General features: G+C 43.5%; 1 protein-coding gene and 1 long non-coding RNA gene across 2 annotated transcripts; both read left to right on the forward strand.

Moving 5' to 3' along the window:
- Positions 1-2,176: 2,176 nt before the first annotated feature.
- Positions 2,177-14,163, forward strand: LOC109876979 (gamma-secretase subunit Aph-1b). The gene is made up of 6 exons (XM_031817250.1): positions 2,177-2,523; positions 3,183-3,353; positions 11,285-11,358; positions 12,234-12,356; positions 13,351-13,478; positions 13,895-14,163. The coding sequence occupies exons 1-6, from the start codon at positions 2,411-2,413 to the stop codon at positions 14,060-14,062; spliced, it is 777 nt and encodes a 258-aa protein (XP_031673110.1). The 5' UTR covers positions 2,177-2,410; the 3' UTR covers positions 14,063-14,163.
- A 935-nt stretch (positions 14,164-15,098) lies between these two features.
- LOC116363903 (uncharacterized) lies at positions 15,099-19,958 on the forward strand. Its single transcript, XR_004207895.1, has 2 exons — positions 15,099-16,826; positions 16,901-19,958. It is a non-coding gene; the product is annotated as an uncharacterized LOC116363903 (long non-coding RNA).
- The last annotated feature ends 1,958 nt before the right edge of the window (positions 19,959-21,916 follow it).

The raw sequence follows: 21,916 nt of genomic DNA on the forward strand, positions 1-21,916 counted from the left end.
GCAGCCCTCCCACACGGTGTCCTGAGGCAGCCAGCTAGCTAGCAGCTCTCCCACACGGTGTCCTGAGGCAGCCAGCTAGCTAGCACTTCTCTCACAGCTATAAGCCAAACGGTGTCCTTAGGCAGCCGGGGCCATTCTGGTAGTGGTTCTCTATCCCCTGCTTCCTGTCCTCGTGGTCCGAGCCTGCGGTCCTGACTGGCCCAGTAGGCAACGACGGTGTAACATCCAGCACGCTGCCTGTTTTCAAGTCAACTTCAGCCCACATCGCACTCATCCACTTTGAGTTGGACCACTCCACTCCGCTGCCATGGCAGTATTGTCCTCTTAGCTTCCCCCCTTCTCAGAAGTAGTACAGAGTGGAAGAGAGAGAGAGAGAGAGAGAGAGAGAGAGAGTAAGAGAGGAGAGCAGAGAGGAAGAGAGAGAGAGACAGTAGAGACAGAGAGAGACTGAGAGACAGAAGAGAGAGAGAGCTAGAGGAGAGTGAGAGAGAGAGAGAGAGAACAGCTAGAGAGAAGCGAAGAGAGAGAGAGAGAGAGAGAGAGAGAGAGAGAGACAGAGAGAGATCAAAGAGAGAGAGAGCAAGACATCAAAGATGATAGGACTGTGCATATCATAGAGATCACCTAATCCTATTTAATGATGTGGTGCATGTAGTCTGGATATATGTAACAGATGTTACAGATAGAAAACATGTATTAAAATGTCACTCCACAATGATATATTAGTTGAAAATACAAAATACAGATTTAAAAGCCACATTGTAGAACCTCTCAAATAGAATTGACACGCTGCACATAGTACATGATGTCATTTGGAATCAGCAGATGTGATCTTATATATCTTGCTGATCTAGCCAGGCACTGTACGGTTTCTGTTACTCAGAGGTGGCTGTCACAGATGCACCATGACACATCATCTTGGGTTTAATGAACAGAATATTTACAGATACAGTAGTTGGTTGCTTCAGTCTTTATCTGGTAGAGAACAAATAGTGACCTCTGCTGTTAAATGTTGGTCAAACAGCTGTTCAAAAAAATATTCATCATATATTTGTATTTAAATACACACGATAAGCCTACAATTTGACAAGGAAATCCACCCAATTTTATAAAACAACTGCATTGTTGGTTTATAAGTATGTTTTTTCACGGTAAGGTTTACACCTGTTGTATTCGGCGCATGTTAAAATGCAACAACCACCCGAGCCACTGCCTGTTCACCCCTCTATCATCCAGAAGGCGAGGTCAGTACAGGTGCATCAAAGCTGGGACCGAGAGACTGAAAAAACAGCTTCTATCTCAAGGCCATCAGACTGTTAAACAGCCACCACTAACATTGAGTGGCTACTGCCAACACACTGACTCAACTCCAGCCACTTTAATAATGGGAATTGATGTAAAATATATCACTAGCCACTTTAAACAATGCTACTTAATATAATGTTTACATACCCTACATTATTTATCTCATATGTATACGTATATACTGTACTCTATATCATCTACTGCATCTTTATGTAATACATGTATCACTAGCCACTTTAACTATGCCACTTTGTTTACATACTCATCTCATATGTATATACTGTACTCGATACCATCTACTGCATCTTGCCTATGCCGCTCTGTACCATCACTCATTCATACATCTTTATGTACATATTCTTTATCCCTTTACACTTGTGTGTATAAGGTAGTAGTTTTGGAATTGTTAATTAGATTACTTGTTGGTTATTATTGCATTGTCGGAACTAGAAGCACAAGCATTTCGCTACACTCGCATTAACATCTGCTAAACATGTGTATGTGACAAATAAAATTTGATTTGATTTGAAAATGCAATTTGATTTGAATTTTGATTTGAGAGTGGATTGATAACGTTGGTTAATACTATCTCAGAATGTAATGCTTTATGAAGACTGTAGATGTCGCTGTTGAAGAGAGTCAAAGATAGTGAGGAAACGAGAAAGCCGACCTATTTATTTATCTAAATTCGATAGTGGCACAGACATAAATAATACTATTTTCATAAATCACACGTATACAACTAACGTATGAATAGCTATGTTTTTAATTTAGGTGTATCGTCTTGTCTGAAATCATTTATCATTGTCTGAAAGCAATTGCTGAATATTGGCTATGCGGGAACTTTTGTCGTCGAATATCTTTGCTCCTGCGGTCACGTGCCTGCAAACATTTAGAACAGGAAGTGATACTGTAGCATCAAGGAACCCACAATAAAATACACAACAATGAGATTATTTAGATAGCTTCAGGTTTACTTCAGTTGTAAAGAAGCATCCAAGCTCTCGGAAAGATACACTCTTTCAGCCATTGAAGAGAAGAAGGGCCCTGCGGTGGAGGTTTTGTTAACAGGCTAACTTGAGTCGAAGTCGGACCAAGCCCCAAAATGACTGCATCTGTGTTTTTCGGGTGTACATTCATCGCTTTCGGCCCTGCCATTGCACTGTTCTTGTTTACTATTGCCAGGGACCCACTCCGAGTGATATTTCTTATCGCCGGGTAAGTAGCTAGTGTGACGTTAACGAAATAAATAGATAGCAAGCAAACCATCTAGATTTGGATAATGTAGCCTTCTAGCCAACAGTAGTTACCCGTATATGAGAACTAGGTAGCCCAAAGGCTAATGCTAAATCACAAACAAAACCTCTTTCTTTTTGGTCACACATTTCCGGACATGTGCTTTTGCTGTATTAGAATTATTGACTCCGTTAAGTGTCTGCAAATGTTAAACACAAACCACTGTTAGTTGGAGAGCTACAGGTCGCGCAATGTTTTGTTCCAGCCCAGCACTAAACCTAAATAGTCGCACATGCGCGACTACAGGTACCCCCCCTGTATTTCTTTGACATTTTGTGGAGCACCCGTAGAATGTTTTATTTCACAGTCATTCATGTATGTACTTAGTTAGCTAAATATTATGTATGTGGCTATATGAGAAGTGTACAACGTGTATTACAGGGGTACCTTGCTATGTATGTATTATGTTGTGTGTATTGACCAGTGTCTATTTTGTATACAGTAGTACTATGTGTCTAAAAAAAATCCTATTTGGAGACGAGTTCATCCAATCCTAACCTCTGTCCATTTCAGTGTGTGTGACGGAACCTATACCTAGTGTTAAACTCATGTTTTTTTATTTTTCTTCTTCTCTCTCCCAGGGCGTTCTTCTGGTTGTGTTCTCTGCTGCTGTCTTCACTAGTGTGGTTCATCACCGTTCAGATCAGCAACAAAGAGAGTTCCTCCCAGCAGAAAGGACTGCTCATATTCGGGGTGGTGCTCTCCGTGCTGCTGCAGGAGACTTGCCGCTTTGGCTACTACAAGCTGCTGAAGTAAGTCGCAGACCTGGGCTCAAAAACAGACCTGGGTTCATTTGCTTTAGCCTGTGTGGAGTGCTACATAGTCAGCGATGGCTGTTTTTTTTAAGGTCATCTATTGGTCAATTTTAAACCCGACAAGCTCAAATCAAACCCAGATAAAGTATTTGAAATGATTTCAAATAGTATTTGAACCCAGGTGTACTAAGCCTATCCCCATGACCTGCTCAGCGATGCTGCTGCTCTACATTCTGGTCTTATATCCCTCAGGGGTTTTCCAGACTGTAACAGAGAAGAAGTCCATTGTTGAGAGGAATATCAGTGCTTTCAGAAAGTATTCACACCCTTTTTGAGTTATTCCACATTTTGTTTTAAAATGGATAACATTTTATATTATTGGTCTCTGGCCTTGTGGAGATGTGGATTTATGCCCAACTCGTCACGAATGCACACTAAACTTCTGTTAGAATGTGCTATTTTAATATAGGGCCTATTTCCCTTATGCATTCTGCCATGTCTTCCTAGAAGGTGCGGCAGGGTAGCCTAGTGGAGCGTTGGACTAGTAACCGGAAGGTTGCAAGTTCAAACCCCCGAGCTGACAAGGTACAAATCTGTCGTTCTGCCCCTGAACAGGCAGTTAACCCACTGTTCCTAGGCCGTCATTGAAAATAAGAATTTGTTCTTAACTGACCTGCCTAGTTAAAAAAAAGAAGCATTATACTGCAGCACTATATTATTCTATAGCTCCTGTGTTAGCAGTTAGCATTATACTGTACGGCTATATTATTCTATTGCTCCTTTGTTAGCAGTTAGCATTATACTGCACGGCTATATTATTCTATAGCTCCTGTGTTAGCAGTTAGCATTATACTGTACGGCTATATTATTCTATAGCTCCTGTGTTAGCAGTTAGCATTATACTGCACGGCTATATTATTCTATAGCTCCTGTGTTAGCAGTTAGCATTATACTGCAGCACTTTATTATTCTATAGCTCCTGTGTTAGCAGTTAGCATTATACTGTACGGCTATATTATTCTATTGCTCCTTTGTTAGCAGTTAGCATTATACTGCACGGCTATATTATTCTATTGCTCCTTTGTTAGCAGTTAGCATTATACTGCACGGCTATATTATTCTATAGCTCCTGTGTTAGCAGTTAGCATTATACTGTACGGCTATATTATTCTATTGCTCCTTTGTTAGCAGTTAGCATTATACTGCACGGCTATATTATTCTATAGCTCCTGTGTTTGCAGTTAGCATTATACTGCACGGCTATATTATTCTATAGCTCCTGTGTTAGCAGTTAGCATTATACTGCAGCACTATATTGTTCTATAGCTCCTGTGTTAGCAGTTAGCATTATACTGCAGCACTTTATTATTCTATAGCGCTTGTGTTAGCAGTTAGCAGTATACTGCACGGCTATATTATTCTATAGCTCCTGTGTTAGCAGTTAGCATTATACTGTACGGCTATATTATTCTATTGCTCCTTTGTTAGCAGTTAGCATTATACTGTACGGCTATATTATTCTATTGCTCCTTTGTTAGCAGTTAGCATTATACTGCACGGCTATATTATTCTATTGCTCCTTTGTTAGCAGTTAGCATTATACTGCACGGCTATATTATTCTATAGCTCCTGTGTTAGCAGTTAGCATTATACTGTACGGCTATATTATTCTATTGCTCCTTTGTTAGCAGTTAGCATTATACTGCACGGCTATATTATTCTATAGCTCCTGTGTTAGCAGTTAGCATTATACTGCACGGCTATATTATTCTATAGCTCCTGTGTTAGCAGTTAGCATTATACTGCAGCACTATATTGTTCTATAGCTCCTGTGTTAGCAGTTAGCATTATACTGCAGCACTTTATTATTCTATAGCTCCTGTGTTAGCAGTTAGCATTATACTGTACGGCTATATTATTCTATTGCTCCTTTGTTAGCAGTTAGCATTATACTGTACGGCTATATTATTCTATTGCTCCTTTGTTAGCAGTTAGCATTATACTGCACGGCTATATTATTCTATAGCTCCTGTGTTAGCAGTTAGCATTATACTGTACGGCTATATTATTCTATTGCTCCTTTGTTAGCAGTTAGCATTATACTGCACGGCTATATTATTCTATAGCTCCTGTGTTAGCAGTTAGCATTATACTGCAGCACTATATTGTTCTATAGCTCCTGTGTTAGCAGTTAGCATTATACTGCAGCACTATATTGTTCTATAGCTCCTGTGTTAGCAGTTAGCATTATACTGCAACACTATATTGTTCTATAGCTCCTGTGTTAGCAGTTAGCATTATACTGCAACACTATATTGTTCTATAGCTCCTGTGTTAGCAGTTAGCATTATACTGCAGCACTATATTATTCTATAGCTCCTGTGTTAGCAGTTAGCATTATACTGCAGCACTATATTATTCTATAGCTCCTGTGTTAGCAGTTAGCATTATACTGCAGCACTATATTGTTCTATAGCTCCTGTGTTAGCAGTTAGCATTATACTGCAGCACTATAGCTCCTGTGTTAGCAGTAAGCTGCTGTTTATCCATCATGCCCAGTTCGGTAGGAAAAGGTTTGAAAGGTATTTTAGGAGAATCGTTTCCACATGTAAAGGCGGTTATTTCAAATCAAATCAAATTTATTTGTCACATACACATGGTTAGCAGATGTTATTGGTCACATACACACGGTTAGCGGATGTTATTTGTCACATACACATGGTTAGCAGATGTTAATGCGAGTGTAGCGAAATGCTTGTGCTTATAGTTCCGACATTGCAGTAATAACCAACGAGTAATCTAACTAACAATTCCAAAACGAATACCTTACACTTGTGTGTATAAAGAATATGTACATAAAGATATATGAATGAGTGATGGTACAGAGCGGCATAGGCAAGATACAGTAGATGGTATCGAGTACAGTATATACATATGAGATGAGTATGTAAACAAAGTGGCATAGTTTAAAGTGGCTAGTGATGCATGTATTACATAAAGATGCAGTAGATGATATAGAGTACAGTATATACGTATACATATGAGATAAATAATGTAGGGTATGTAAACATTATATTAGGTAGCATTGTTTAAAGTGGCTAGTGATATATTTTACATCAATTCCCATTATTAAAGTGGCTGGAGTTGAGTCAGTGTGTTGGCAGCAGCCACTCAATGTTAGTGGTGGCTGTTTAACAGTCTGATGGCCTTGAGATAGAAGCTGTTTTTCAGTCTCTCGGTCCCAGCTTTGATGCACCTGTACTGACCTCGCCTTCTGGATGATAGAGGGGTGAACAGGCAGTGGCTCGGGTGATAGTTGTCCTTGATGATCTTTATGGCCTTCCTGTGACATCGGGTGGTGTAGGTGTCCTGGAGGGCAGGTAGTTTGCCCCCGGTGATGCGTTGTGCAGACCTCACTATCCTCTGGAGAGCCTTACGGATGTGGGCGCAGTTGCCGTACCAGGCGGTGCTACAGCCCGACAGGATGCTCTCGATTGTGCATCTGTAGAAGTTTGTGAGTGCTTTTGGTGACAAGACGAATTTCTTCAGCCTCCTGAGGTTGAAGAGGCGCTGCTGCACCTTCTTCACGATGCTCTCTGTGTGGGTGGACCAATTCAGTTTGTCTGTGATGTGTACCGACCGAGGAACTTAAAACTTGCTACCCTCTCCACTACTGTTCCATCGATGTGGATGGGGGGGTGTTCCCTCTGCTGTTTCCTGAAGTCCACAATCATCTCCTTAGTTTTGTTGACGTTGAGTGTGAGGTTATTTTCCTGACACCACACTCCGAGGGCCCTCACCTCCTCCCTGTAGGCCGTCTCGTCGTTGTTGGTAAACAAGCCTACCACTGTTGTCGTCCGCAAACTTGATGATTGAGTTGGAGGCGTGCGTGCCCACGCAATCGTGGGTGAACAGGGAGTACAGGAGAGGGCTCAGAACGCACCCTTGTGGTGCCCCAGTGTTGAGGATCAGCGGGGTGGAGATGTTGTTACCTACCCTCACCACCTGGGGGCGGCCCGTATTTTCCTGTCTCTAGCAGGCCAGAGTGAAACGTTGTTTCGGTGCACAGAATCATCGTAACACTCACGAGTTAGAGACTCTGTTTCATTCTGTTAATGCTTGCCTTTATTCAGACTTCCCACATTGGGTCAAGAGCTCCGTGTGTCTTGTCTGTGTCGTTTGTTTGCGCGCCCGCCGTTGCTCACCACTATATGTTACTGGGTTGCCGATGTTTAACGTGTGCCCAATTTTGTAAAGCGTACGTGGAAGTGGTTCCCTCTGTTTTAGACAGGATGTAGTAATGGGGTAATTAATGAGGAAGACAGTTACATTTAGTTTACCAGTTATCTGCTCACTTGTCATTGGACATGGGTATGGCCCAGGGAGGGGCTAGAGGATATAAGCGCCAGTTTTGGGATTTCTGGGTAGATTGGGGAGGCTGCTTGAGCCAGATCCACCCTCTACCTATAAGAGCTATGGAAGCTACAGGATAAGCCCGTTTATTTAGTTTGAGAAGTCTATTGTCTACCTGTTTGTGTTGTCAATAGGAATTGCTGGCTATCACACCTTTGCACCAGGACCTTCTGCATCCTTCTGAATATTTGTCCTTAAGAGCGCATCTCTACGTTACCCATGGTTACACACAATACCTCATTTCAAAATGGATGTTTTTTTAAAAATTTTTTTACAAATTAAAAAACGAAAAGTTAAAATGTCTTGAGTCAATAAGTATTCAACCCCTTTGTTATGGCAAAAACTAAATAGGTTCAGGAGTAAAAATGGGTTTAAATCAGTTGCATGGACTCACTCTGTGTGCTATAATAGTGTTTTAAGAAGGTTTTTGAATGAATACCTCATCTTTGTACCCCACACATACAATTATCTGTAAGGTCCCTCAGTCGAGCAGTGAATTTCAAACCACAAAGACCAGGGAGGTTTTCCAATGCCTCACAAAAAAGGGCATCTATTGGTAGATGGGTAAAATAAAATAAAAAAGCAGACATTGAATATCCCTTTGAACACGGTGAAGTTATTAATTACACTTTGGATGGTGTATCAATACACCCAATCACTACAAAGATACAGGTGTCCTTCCTAACGCAGTTGCCCGAGAGGAAGGAAACCACTCAGGGATTTCACCATGAGTGACTTTAAAATAGTTACAGAGTTTAATGGCTGTAATAGGAGAGAACTGAGGATCGATCAACATCATTATAGTTACTCCACAATACTAACCTAAACGACAGAGTGAAAAGAAGGAAGCCTGTACAGAATAAAACATATTCCAAAACACCCAACAAGGCACTTAATACTGAAAAGAATGTGGCAAAACGCTCACCTTTTTGTCCTGAAAACATCCAACAAGGCACTTAATACTGAAAAGAATGTGGCAAAACGCTCACCTTTTTGTCCTGAAAACATCCAACAAGGCACTTAATACTGAAAAGAATGTGGCAAAACGCTCACCTTTTTGTCCTGAAAACATCCAACAAGGCACTTAATACTGAAAAGAATGTGGCAAAACGCTCACCTTTTTGTCCTGAAAACATCCAACAAGGCACTTAATACTGAAAAGAATGTGGCAAAACGCTCACCTTTTTGTCCTGAAAACATCCAACAAGGCACTTAATACTGAAAAGAATGTGGCAAAACGCTCACCTTTTTGTCCTGAAAACATCCAACAAGGCACTTAATACTGAAAAGAATGTGGCAAAACGCTCACCTTTTTGTCCTGAAAACATCCAACAAGGCACTTAATACTGAAAAGAATGTGGCAAAACGCTCACCTTTTTGTCCTGAAAACATCCAACAAGGCACTTAATACTGAAAAGAATGTGGCAAAACGCTCACCTTTTTGTCCTGAAAACATCCAACAAGGCACTTAATACTGAAAAGAATGTGGCAAAACGCTCACCTTTTTGTCCTGAAAACATCCAACAAGGCACTTAATACTGAAAAGAATGTGGCAAAACGCTCACCTTTTTGTCCTGAAAACATCCAACAAGGCACTTAATACTGAAAAGAATGTGGCAAAACGCTCACCTTTTTGTCCTGAAAACATCCAACAAGGCACTTAATACTGAAAAGAATGTGGCAAAACGCTCACCTTTTTGTCCTGAAAACATCCAACAAGGCACTTAATACTGAAAAGAATGTGGCAAAACGCTCACCTTTTTGTCCTGAAAACATCCAACAAGGCACTTAATACTGAAAAGAATGTGGCAAAACGCTCACCTTTTTGTCCTGAAAACATCCAACAAGGCACTTAATACTGAAAAGAATGTGGCAAAACGCTCACCTTTTTGTCCTGAAAACATCCAACAAGGCACTTAATACTGAAAAGAATGTGGCAAAACGCTCACCTTTTTGTCCTGAAAACATCCAACAAGGCACTTAATACTGAAAAGAATGTGGCAAAACGCTCACCTTTTTGTCCTGAAAACATCCAACAAGGCACTTAATACTGAAAAGAATGTGGCAAAACGCTCACCTTTTTGTCCTGAAAACATCCAACAAGGCACTTAATACTGAAAAGAATGTGGCAAAACGCTCACCTTTTTGTCCTGAAAACATCCAACAAGGCACTTAATACTGAAAAGAATGTGGCAAAACGCTCACCTTTTTGTCCTGAAAACATCCAACAAGGCACTTAATACTGAAAAGAATGTGGCAAAACGCTCACCTTTTTGTCCTGAAAACATCCAACAAGGCACTTAATACTGAAAAGAATGTGGCAAAACGCTCACCTTTTTGTCCTGAAAACATCCAACAAGGCACTTAATACTGAAAAGAATGTGGCAAAACGCTCACCTTTTTGTCCTGAAAACATCCAACAAGGCACTTAATACTGAAAAGAATGTGGCAAAACGCTCACCTTTTTGTCCTGAAAACAAAGTGTTATGTTTGGGGAAAATCCAATACAACACATTACTGAGTACCACTCTCCATGTATTCAAGCATAGTGGTGGCTGCGTCATGTTATGGGTATGGCTTGTAATTGTTAAGGACGAGTTTTTCAGGATAAAAATGAAATGGAATGGCGCTAAGCACAGGCAAAATCCTAGAGGAAAACCTGGTTGAGTCTGTTTTCCACCAGACACTGGGAGATGAATTCACCTTTCAGCAGGACAATAACCTCAAACACAAGGCCAAATCTACACTGGGAGATGTATTCACCTTTCAGCAGGACAATAACCTCAAACACAAGGCCAAATCTACACTGGAGTTGCTTACCAAGAAGACGGTAAAATGGCCGAGTTACAGTTTTGACTTAAATCTACTTTGAAAATCTATGACCTTTTAAAAGACCTGAAAATGATTGCTTTATCTAGCAATGATCAACAACCAATTTGACAGAGCTTGAAGTATTTTGACAAGTAATAATGGGAAAATGTTGCACAGGTGTGGATAGCTGGAAGAGACTCACCCAGAAAGACTCACAGCTGTAAATCACTGCCAAAGGTGATTCTACAAAGTATAGACTCAGGGGTGTTGAATACTTATGTAAATGAGATATTTCTCTATTTTAATTTTCTATACATTTGCAAATATTTCTATAAACATATTTTTTTCACTTTGTCGTTTTTTGGGGTATAATGTGTGTAGATGGGTGAGAATCTATTTAACCCATTTTGAATTCCGGCTGTAACACAACCAAATGTGGAATAAGTCAAGGGGTATGAATACTTTCTGAAGGCACTTCCAGTAGCTGACAGATTCTGCCTGTTTTCATAGCTTTTGTTGTAAGAGAAACTTGGACGCTTAATGATAGTGGATGGACACTCAGTGATTCGACGATAGTTTGACTTTTCTTTGTTTTTAGTCTTGGAGAAACGTGTAAACTGTAGTATAATTAAGGGTTGGGTTTGGGTGCTACTGTATTTGATGATACTGTAGTTTGATTGTTGTGATATTTCTTTGTTTTACAGGAAGGCAAACGAAGGCTTGCTCATGTTGAGTGCAGAGGAAACGATGCCGATCTCCATACGGCAACTAGCCTATGGTAATGTGGAGGAAGACCGAAAATTACCTCATGTGCATAACATTATGAATAGAAGCAGATGGAAGATATTAGACATTATGAATAGAAGCAAATGGAAGATATTAGAGATTATGAATAGAAGCAGATATTAGAGATTATGAATAGAAGCAGATGGAAGATATTAGAGATTATGAATAGAAGCAAATGGAAGATATTAGAGATTATGAATAGAAGCAAATGGAAGATATTAGAGATTATGAATAGAAGCAGATATTAGAGATTATGAATAGAAGCAGATGGAAGATATTCGAGATTATGAATAGAAGCAAATGGAAGATATTAGAGATTATGAATAGAAGCAGATATTAGAGATTATGAATAGAAGCAGATGCTAGAGTTTTAGAGATTATGAATAGAAGCAGATGCTAGATTTTTAGAGATTATGAATAGAAGCAGATGCTAGATTTGAGAGATTATGAATAGAAGCAGATGCTAGATTTTAGAGTATGAATAGAAGCAGATATTAGAGATTATGAATAGAAGCAGATATTAGAGATTATGAATAGAAGCAGGTGCTAGATTTGAGAGATTATGATTAGAAGCAGGTGCTAGATTTGAGAGATTATGATTAGAAGCAGGTGCTAGATTTTAGAGATTATGATTAGAGAATAGAAGCAGATGGAAGATATTAGAGATTATGAATGGAAGCAGATGGAAGATATTAGCTTTGAGGCAGAGTTTTGTAGCCCCTTTTCCTCTGTGGTAGCAGTTATCATGGTTCATATTACATTAAAACCCTCATAGCTGTTATTTTAGACCGTAGAGTGCCATTACATCTTTCCCTGTTGTTGTCTGTCTCCCCAGTGTCTGATAGTGTCTCTGTCTGTTTTCCCCAGTGTCTGGGCTGGGGTTCGGCTTCATGAGTGGAGCGTTCTCAATGGTCAATATCCTGGCCGATTCTGTTGGCCCCGGCACCACTGGTATCCATGGAGACTCCCAACACTACTTCCTGTCCTCAGGTACTGTACGAGTCTGCCATGTTTTAAAATGTACTTACTTAATAGCCTGAAACCACACAGGAAGAAATGTTTTAATTCACTAACTTTCCTGACGGTAGTCTTTTAATTTTTATATTTTACCCTCCTTTTCTCCCCAATTTCATGAGATCCAATTTTCATCTTGTCTCATCGCTGCAAGAGAGGCGAAGGTCGAGTCACGTGTCCTCCGAAACATGACCCACCAAACTGTGCTTCTTAATACACAGCCACTTAACCCGGAAGTCAGCCGCACCAATGTGTCGGAGGAAACGCAGTTCTACTGACGACCGAAGTCAGCCTGCAGGTGCCCGGCCCGCCACAAGGTGTCGCTAGAGCGCAATGATCCAAGTAAAGCCCCACCGGCCACACTGCTCGCGCACCCCAACGAGCGTCTGCGTTGTCAAGGGCAAAAATAGAAGTCCTTTCTATTTGTGACGCAGATCGCGCTGCAAGTCCTGCCTCTCTCATCTCCTCATTGGTTATACCCACGTGGGAGACTGAAAGACAAACGAGGTCGGTGGCGGTAATGCACCTAATTTTACGAAAGTCTCAAATCCCAAAATAAAGTCCAGAGAAGAAAACGCCTGGAAGCAGGAGAGATGACTAGAAACAATTCGGTTGACCGTTTTATGTGTGGATTAATTGTCGGAGTAGAGGACCTTGTGCATTTCAGGTAAAATAACAACTCAATGTTAACTCTCTCTCTGTCTCCCCTATAGCCTTCATGACCATGGCCATCATCCTGAGGCTAACTCTCTCTGTCTCCCCTACAGCCTTCATGGCCATTGTCCTGAGGCTAACTCTCTCTGTCTCCCCTACAGCCTTCATGGCCATTATCCTGAGGCTAACTCTCTCTCTGTCTCCCCTATAGCCTTCATGACCACGGCCATCATCCTGAGGCTAGCTCTGTCTCCCTACAGCCTTCATGACCATGGCCATCATCCTGAGGCTAACTCTCTCTCTGTCTCCCCTACAGCGTTCATGACCATGGCCATCATCCTGCTCCACATGTTCTGGGGTGTGGTGTTCTTTGATTCCTGTGAGAAACAACACTGGTGGTCTCTGGCTGTGGTCGTCATCAGCCACCTCCTCGTCTCCTGTCTGGTAAGTCAGAAAATGGACAGAAAGGATGGCTGGAAAGGATGGCTGGCTGGATGGATAGACCGATACAGTAGATCATTGTGGACTTGACTGATGGGTTGATGAATAAACACTCAGAAGTAAATGTGTGTTGGCAGTAGTCTTACATCCTAGTACTTTTTCTTACTTAGTAACATCTTCATCCCTGTTGGGACATAATGTCACAGGCTCCTCCACTGATTCCTGTCCTTCACCACAGCACTTCAAATGGGACATAACATGTCCCCATAGTAACTCAGCCGTTGTTGTCATGTCTCTCCCCAGACCTTCTAGAACCCTCAGTATTTTTTTTCTCCCAGAGGTTCCTGAACCAGAACCTTCTGTTAGGAATTTCCCCAGAGATCCATAACTCATCAGTCTTTTTGTTATTTCTCTCCTAGACATTCCAGAACCCTCAGTACGTGGGCAGCCTGGTTCCCACCTACATCATCGTGTTCCTCGTGGGTCTCTGGGCGTTCTTCTGCTCCGGGGGTTCTCTCCGGAACCTTAAACTCTGCCTTACCTGCAAAGACAAAGACTTCCTGTTGGCCAACCACCGGCCCAGATAACAGAACACCACTAAAGACACACACACACACACGCACACTGTATGGGGACGCTATCCAACAGGACACACACCACACAAACAAATAAATAAGTTAAAGACAAACTGGGTCAATGATATGTCTCTCCCCTACCCTCACCATGTGTTCTGTGTTGTTTCAGTGGTGCTGGGGACTGGAAATAGGCTCCAGGGTTGTAGTTCAGAGTAAATATTGTTTAAACACCTTTTTATTTAGTGAAGGGCAGATCTATTACACTGCATTAGTAATAGAATAATCTAGAGGATCCTTCTTCTGTTACCACTACATCCTTGGCAGACACTGCTCAGAACGGTTGATTAAGAGGGGGGGGGGGACGGACTGTGACACACATTTGATCTGTGTGTAGTTTTAAAATGTAGGGTATGTAGTTCCTTAACGAGACGGTACCTATTTGACACCAGACGGGTCTCTGGATCTGTGCCTTCTACAGTAATGATGAGGTAGTTTAGTGTTTTGGCCCTGTATCCATAAAGCATCCGAGTAGAAGCGCTGATCTAGGATCAGACCCCCCCCCCCCCCCCCCCCCATGTAATCTTATTCATTATAATCTAGGATCAGACCCCCCCCCCCCCCCCATGTCCATGTAATCTTATTCATTATAATCTAGGATCAGACCCCCCCCCCCCCATGTCCATGTAATCTTATTCATTATAATCTAGGAACAGACCTCCCCCATGTCCATGTAATCTTATTCATTATAATCTAGGATCAGACCCCCCCCCCCCCCCCCATGTCCATGTAATCTTATTCATTATAATCTAGGATCAGACCCCCCCCTCCTCCCCCATGTAATCTTATTCATTATAATCTAGGAACAGACCTCCCCCATGTCCATGTAATCTTATTCATTATAATCTAGGATCAGACCCCCCCCCCCCCCCCATGTCCATGTAATCTTATTCATTATAATCTAGGATCAGACCCCCCCCCCCCCCCCATGTCCATGTAATCTTATTCATTATAATCTAGGGTCAGACACCCCCCCCCCCCCCCCCCCCCCATGTCCATGTAATCTTATTCATTATAATCTAGGATCATACCCCCCCCTCCTCCCCCATGTAATCTTATTGGTTCTGATCTGAAAGCCTAAACTGATCCTACAGTAGATCAGCAGGTCTGAACTGATCCTACAGTAGATCAGCAGGTCTGAACCGATCCTACAGTAGATCAGCAGGTCTGAACCGATCCTACAGTAGATCAGCAGGTCTGAACCGATCCTACAGTAGATCAGCAGGTCTGAACCGATCCTACAGTAGATCAGCAGGTCTGAACCGATCCTACAGTAGATCAGCAGGTCTGGACCGATCCTACAGTAGATCAGCAGGTCTGAACCGATCCTACAGTAGATCAGCAGGTCTGAACCGATCCTACAGTAGATCAGCAGGTCAGAACTGATCCTACAGCAGGTCAAAACTGATCCCACAGCAGATCAGCAGGTCGAAACTGATCCTACAGCAGATCAGCAGGTCAAAACTGATCCTACAGCAGATCAGCAGGTCGAAACTGATCCTACAGTAGATCAGCAGGTCTAAACTGATCCTACAGCAGATCTAAACTGATCCTACAGCAGATCTAAACTGATCCTACAGCAGATCAGCAGGTCTAAACTGATCCTACAGTAGATCAGCAGGTCGAAACTGATCCTACAGCAGGTCGAAACTGAGCCTACAGCAGATCAGCAGGTCTAAACTGATCCTACAGCAGATCTAAACTGATCCTACAGCAGATCAGCAGGTCTAAACTGATCCTACAGTAGATCAGCAGGTCAGAACTGATCCTACAGCAGGTCAAAACTGATCCCACAGCAGATCAGCAGGTCGAAACTGATCCTACAGCAGATCAGCAGGTCAAAACTGATCCTACAGCAGATCAGCAGGTCGAAACTGATCCTACAGTAGATCAGCAGGTCTAAACTGATCCTACAGCAGATCTAAACTGATCCTACAGCAGATCTAAACTGATCCTACAGCAGATCAGCAGGTCTAAACTGATCCTACAGTAGATCAGCAGGTCGAAACTGATCCTACAGCAGGTCGAAACTGAGCCTACAGCAGATCAGCAGGTCTAAACTGATCCTACAGCAGATCTAAACTGATCCTACAGCAGATCAGCAGGTCTAAACGGGTCCTACAGTAGATCAGCAGGTCTAAATGGGTCCTACAGTAGATCAGCAGGTCTAAACGGATCCTACAGTAGATCAGCAGGTCTAAACGGATCCTACAGTAGATCAGCAGGTCGAAACTGATCCTACAGCAGATCAGCAGGTCTAAACTGATCCTACAGCAGATCAGCAGGTCTAAACTGATCCTACAGTAGATCAGCAGGTCTAAACTGATCCTACAGTAGATCAGCAGGTCTAAACTGATCCTACAGTAGATCAGCAGGTCTAAACGGATCCTACAGTAGATCAGCAGGTCTAAACGGATCCTACAGTAGATCAGCAGGTCGAAACTGATCCTACAGCAGATCAGCAGGTCTAAACTGATCCTACAGTAGATCAGCAGGTCTAAACTGATCCTACAGTAGATCAGCAGGTCTGAACCGATCCTACAGCAGATCAGCAGGTCTAAACTGATCCTACAGTAGATCAGCAGGTCTAAACTGATCCTACAGTAGATCAGCAGGTCTGAACCGATCCTACAGTAGATCAGCAGGTCTAAACTGATCCTACAGCAGGTCTGAACTGATCCTACAGTAGATCAGCAGGTCTAAACTGATCCTACAGCAGGTCTGAACTGATCCTACAGCAGATCAGCAGGTCAGAACTGATCCTACAGCAGGTCAAAACTGATCCCACAGCAGATCAGCAGGTCGAAACTGATCCTACAGCAGATCAGCAGGTCAAAACTGATCCTACAGCAGATCAGCAGGTCGAAACTGATCCTACAGTAGATCAGCAGGTCTAAACTGATCCTACAGCAGATCTAAACTGATCCTACAGCAGATCTAAACTGATCCTACAGCAGATCAGCAGGTCTAAACTGATCCTACAGTAGATCAGCAGGTCGAAACTGATCCTACAGCAGGTCGAAACTGAGCCTACAGCAGATCAGCAGGTCTAAACTGATCCTACAGCAGATCTAAACTGATCCTACAGCAGATCAGCAGGTCTAAACTGATCCTACAGTAGATCAGCAGGTCAGAACTGATCCTACAGCAGGTCAAAACTGATCCCACAGCAGATCAGCAGGTCGAAACTGATCCTACAGCAGATCAGCAGGTCAAAACTGATCCTACAGCAGATCAGCAGGTCGAAACTGATCCTACAGTAGATCAGCAGGTCTAAACTGATCCTACAGCAGATCTAAACTGATCCTACAGCAGATCTAAACTGATCCTACAGCAGATCAGCAGGTCTAAACTGATCCTACAGTAGATCAGCAGGTCGAAACTGATCCTACAGCAGGTCGAAACTGAGCCTACAGCAGATCAGCAGGTCTAAACTGATCCTACAGCAGATCTAAACTGATCCTACAGCAGATCAGCAGGTCTAAACGGGTCCTACAGTAGATCAGCAGGTCTAAATGGGTCCTACAGTAGATCAGCAGGTCTAAACGGATCCTACAGTAGATCAGCAGGTCTAAACGGATCCTACAGTAGATCAGCAGGTCGAAACTGATCCTACAGCAGATCAGCAGGTCTAAACTGATCCTACAGCAGATCAGCAGGTCTAAACTGATCCTACAGTAGATCAGCAGGTCTAAACTGATCCTACAGTAGATCAGCAGGTCTAAACTGATCCTACAGTAGATCAGCAGGTCTAAACGGATCCTACAGTAGATCAGCAGGTCTAAACGGATCCTACAGTAGATCAGCAGGTCGAAACTGATCCTACAGCAGATCAGCAGGTCTAAACTGATCCTACAGTAGATCAGCAGGTCTAAACTGATCCTACAGTAGATCAGCAGGTCTGAACCGATCCTACAGCAGATCAGCAGGTCTAAACTGATCCTACAGTAGATCAGCAGGTCTAAACTGATCCTACAGTAGATCAGCAGGTCTGAACCGATCCTACAGTAGATCAGCAGGTCTAAACTGATCCTACAGCAGGTCTGAACTGATCCTACAGTAGATCAGCAGGTCTAAACTGATCCTACAGCAGGTCTGAACTGATCCTACAGCAGATCAGCAGGTCTGAACTGATCCTACAGCAGGTCTGAACTGATCCTACAGCAGATCAGCAGGTCGACTATGAGATGCTTTATAAATATACGGCCCTAGATTGTCTTTGTAAATTAACCTTTAAGTGTTTCATCGATATCAGACCTGTGATGTTTTGTATCCAGTTCGTGTTTCTGTCTCCTGCTGTGTTAGTTGTCTGTCTGGCAGGGCAGTTGTGTCATTCTCCTGTTTTAGACGAGTCGGTAGTACGATACAACACAACAGTGTTTGCATAGCAACAACCTACTTTTCATAAACTCCCCCAAACAAAAGCCAATTCCTCCGGAGAACAAAAGCAGCATATTAGGATTTTTTAATATTTTACCTTTATTTAACCAGGCAAGTCAGTTAAGAACACATTCTTATTTTCAATGACGGCCTGGGAACAGTGGGGTTAACTGCCTGTTCAGGGGCAGAACGACAGATTTTGTACCTTGTCAGCTCGGGGGTTTGAACTCACAACCTTCCGGTTACTAGTCCAACGCTCTAACCACTAGGCTACCCTGCCGCCCCACATGGAGTTAGGATTTGTTTGTTTGTTTGTTGTAAACATTAAGTTATGAGCTGTTTCAAAATGAAGTTTTGATTCAAATTGAAAATATGTCAAATGTGGTGAGTTTGTTTTGATAGTCCAGATGAATATATTCGGCCTAAAAACCTACACGAATATAAATATTGACCTGATGATGATGATGATGATGAGACTGTTTTTATATGAGTGATGTGCTTTACATACTGATTAGTGCTGCTAAGCTAAATGTTTCTTTGATTTGTAATCATCACACTGACCTCAAGGGTTGGTCTGATCTAGTTGGCTTTTAGGATGGGTGTTTATGGGTTGGACATACAGGGGGTCGGTTTCCCCAGACCCAGGTTAAGTTTATTCCTGGACTGAAAAGCACTTTTAACTTTAAAAAAAATTCTCAACTGAGAATGCTTTTTTAAATTTTAGAAGTGGCTTAACTTTTTGTCTGAGTAAACAGACCCAAACTGTAGCACTGTTTAGTCCTGACTTCTATTTTAGTCAAATATTCCCATTGACATCAATGCAAACTGATGACGATCCTCCCTTTTCAAAGAAGACATGCCCTTGAGGAACAAATGATTGAATATGTACATGTACCACATTGTTGTTGATGAATTAGCTGATTTTTCTAGGCAGTGAGTAAGACTTGCGGGAAACAAAAATCCTTTAGAGAGCTCAACGGAAGTTAGTTTAAACGAGGCTGCAATAATTTAGTGACAAAATTAAACGAGTCACCTCACTTGTCGTGGTTTTAAAATGTTTTTCTCTGACCTGTGTTATATATATATATGGAGCTGTACAGCTTTAACACAATAGTGGAGAACTCCCAGCCAATAGTATCAGCCTCTCAGGGTTGAAGGTCACTGATATGCAAATGAGCTGTATGTTCCTGTTTTGACTTGTGCCTGCGTGCACTCTGTTATTTCACCATGCTTCTGTATGGATATAAATGTAAAAGTAGTAGCACGTCGTTCTCCATTGTTGTCAAGTTAATTCTACCGTGCCAGCAAGAGCACAACAACCTGTATGTACATAGGTGATGACAAAACTGTTCCCTCTGATAAAAAAAAAAAATGTGTATATAATATTGTTTCTAAATGACTATTTAACCCTCTATGATGTTACATCTCCTAGTTTCCATTGTACATAGGAAAATAAAACGGTTAAAGAAAAGTTTGAGGTCCTTTAACATCTGATGGAGTTGGGTCTTGTGTTGGGCTGATGGAGTTGGGTCTTGTGTTGGGCTGATGGAGTTGGGTCTTGTGTTGGGCTGATGGAGTTGGGTCTTGTGTTTGGTCTTGTGTTGGGCTGATGGAGTTGGGTCTTGTGTTGGGCTGATGGAGTTGGGTCTTGTGTTTGGTCTTGTGTTGGGCTGATGGAGTTGGGTCTTGTGCTGGGCCGATGGAGTTGGGTCTTGTGCTGGGCCGATGGAGTTGGGTCTTGTGTTGGGCTGATGGAGTTGGGTCTTGTGTTGGGCCGATGGAGTTGGGTCTTGTGTTGGGCTGATGGAGTTGGGTCTTGTGTTGGGCCGATGGAGTTGGGTCTTGTGTTGGGCCGATGGAGTTGGGCCGATGGAGTTGGGCCGATGGAGTTGGGTCTTGTGTTGGGCCGATGGAGTTGGGTCTTGTGTTGGGCTGATGGAGTTGGGTCTTGTGTTGGGCTGATGGAGTTGGGTCTTGTGCTGGGCCGATGGAGTTGGGTCTTGTGCTGGGCCGATGGAGTTGGGTCTTGTGTTGGGCTGATGGAGTTGGGTCTTGTGTTGGGCCGATGGAGTTGGGCCGATGGAGTTGGGTCTTGTGCTGGGCCGATGGAGTTGGGTCTTGTGTAGGGCCGGAGTTGGGCCGATGGAGTTGGGTCTTGTGCTGGGCCGATGGAGTTGGGTCTTGTGTTGGGCCGATGGAGTTGGGTCTTGTGTTGGGCCGATGGAGTTGGGTCTTGTGTTGGGCCGATGGAGTTGGGTCTTGTGTTGGGCCGATGGAGTTGGGTCTTGTGCTGGGCCGATGGAGTTGGGTCTTGTGTAGGGCCGGAGTTGGGCCGATGGAGTTGGGTCTTGTGTTGGGCCGATGGAGTTGGGTCTTGTGTTGGGCCGATGGAGTTGGGTCTTGTGTTGGGCCGATGGAGTTGGGTCTTGTGCTGGGCCGATGGAGTTGGGTCTTGTGTTGGGCCGATGGAGTTGGGTCTTGTGTTGGGCTGATGGAGTTGGGTCTTGTGTTGGGCCGATGGAGTTGGGTCTTGTGTTGGGCCGATGGAGTTGGGCCGATGGAGTTGGGCCGATGGAGTTGGGTCTTGTGTTGGGCCGATGGAGTTGGGTCTTGTGTTGGGCTGATGGAGTTGGGTCTTGTGTTGGGCTGATGGAGTTGGGTCTTGTGCTGGGCCGATGGAGTTGGGTCTTGTGTTGGGCTGATGGAGTTGGGTCTTGTGTTGGGCCGATGGAGTTGGGCCGATGGAGTTGGGTCTTGTGCTGGGCCGATGGAGTTGGGTCTTGTGTAGGGCCGGAGTTGGGCCGATGGAGTTGGGTCTTGTGCTGGGCCGATGGAGTTGGGTCTTGTGTTGGGCCGATGGAGTTGGGTCTTGTGTTGGGCCGATGGAGTTGGGTCTTGTGTTGGGCCGATGGAGTTGGGTCTTGTGTTGGGCCGATGGAGTTGGGTCTTGTGTTGGGCCGATGGAGTTGGGTCTTGTGCTGGGCCGATGGAGTTGGGTCTTGTGTAGGGCCGGAGTTGGGCCGATGGAGTTGGGTCTTGTGTTGGGCCGATGGAGTTGGGTCTTGTGTTGGGCCGATGGAGTTGGGTCTTGTGTTGGGCCGATGGAGTTGGGTCTTGTGCTGGGCCGATGGAGTTGGGTCTTGTGTTGGGCCGATGGAGTTGGGTCTTGTGTTTGGTCTTGTGTTGGGCCGATGGAGTTGGGTCTTGTGCTGGGCCGATGGAGTTAGGTCTTGTGCTGGGCCGATGGAGTTAGGTCTTGTGCTGGGCCGATGGAGTTAGGTCTTGTGCTGGGCCGATGGAGTTGGGTCTTGTGTTAGGCCGATGGAGTTGGGTCTTGTGTTGGGCCGATGGAGTTAGGTCTTGTGCTGGGCCGATGGAGTTGGGTCTTGTGCTGGGCCGATGGAGTTGGGTCTTGTGTTGGGCCGATGG

The sequence above is a fragment of the Oncorhynchus kisutch genome, unplaced genomic scaffold (genome assembly GCF_002021735.2).
Source record: "Oncorhynchus kisutch isolate 150728-3 unplaced genomic scaffold, Okis_V2 scaffold966, whole genome shotgun sequence".
In the NCBI taxonomy this organism is placed as follows: domain Eukaryota; kingdom Metazoa; phylum Chordata; class Actinopteri; order Salmoniformes; family Salmonidae; genus Oncorhynchus; species Oncorhynchus kisutch.

Excerpts from the sequence above, each read along its gene's own strand:
- LOC109876979 (XM_031817250.1), top strand. The coding sequence starts at position 2,411 with ATGACTGCATCTGTGTTTTTCGGGTGTACATTCATCGCTTTCGGCCCT. Across the intron at positions 12,357-13,350 it reads ACACTACTTCCTGTCCTCAG|CGTTCATGACCATGGCCATC; the intron begins GTACTGTACGAG and ends TCTCCCCTACAG. Across the intron at positions 13,479-13,894 it reads ACCTCCTCGTCTCCTGTCTG|ACATTCCAGAACCCTCAGTA; the intron begins GTAAGTCAGAAA and ends TTTCTCTCCTAG.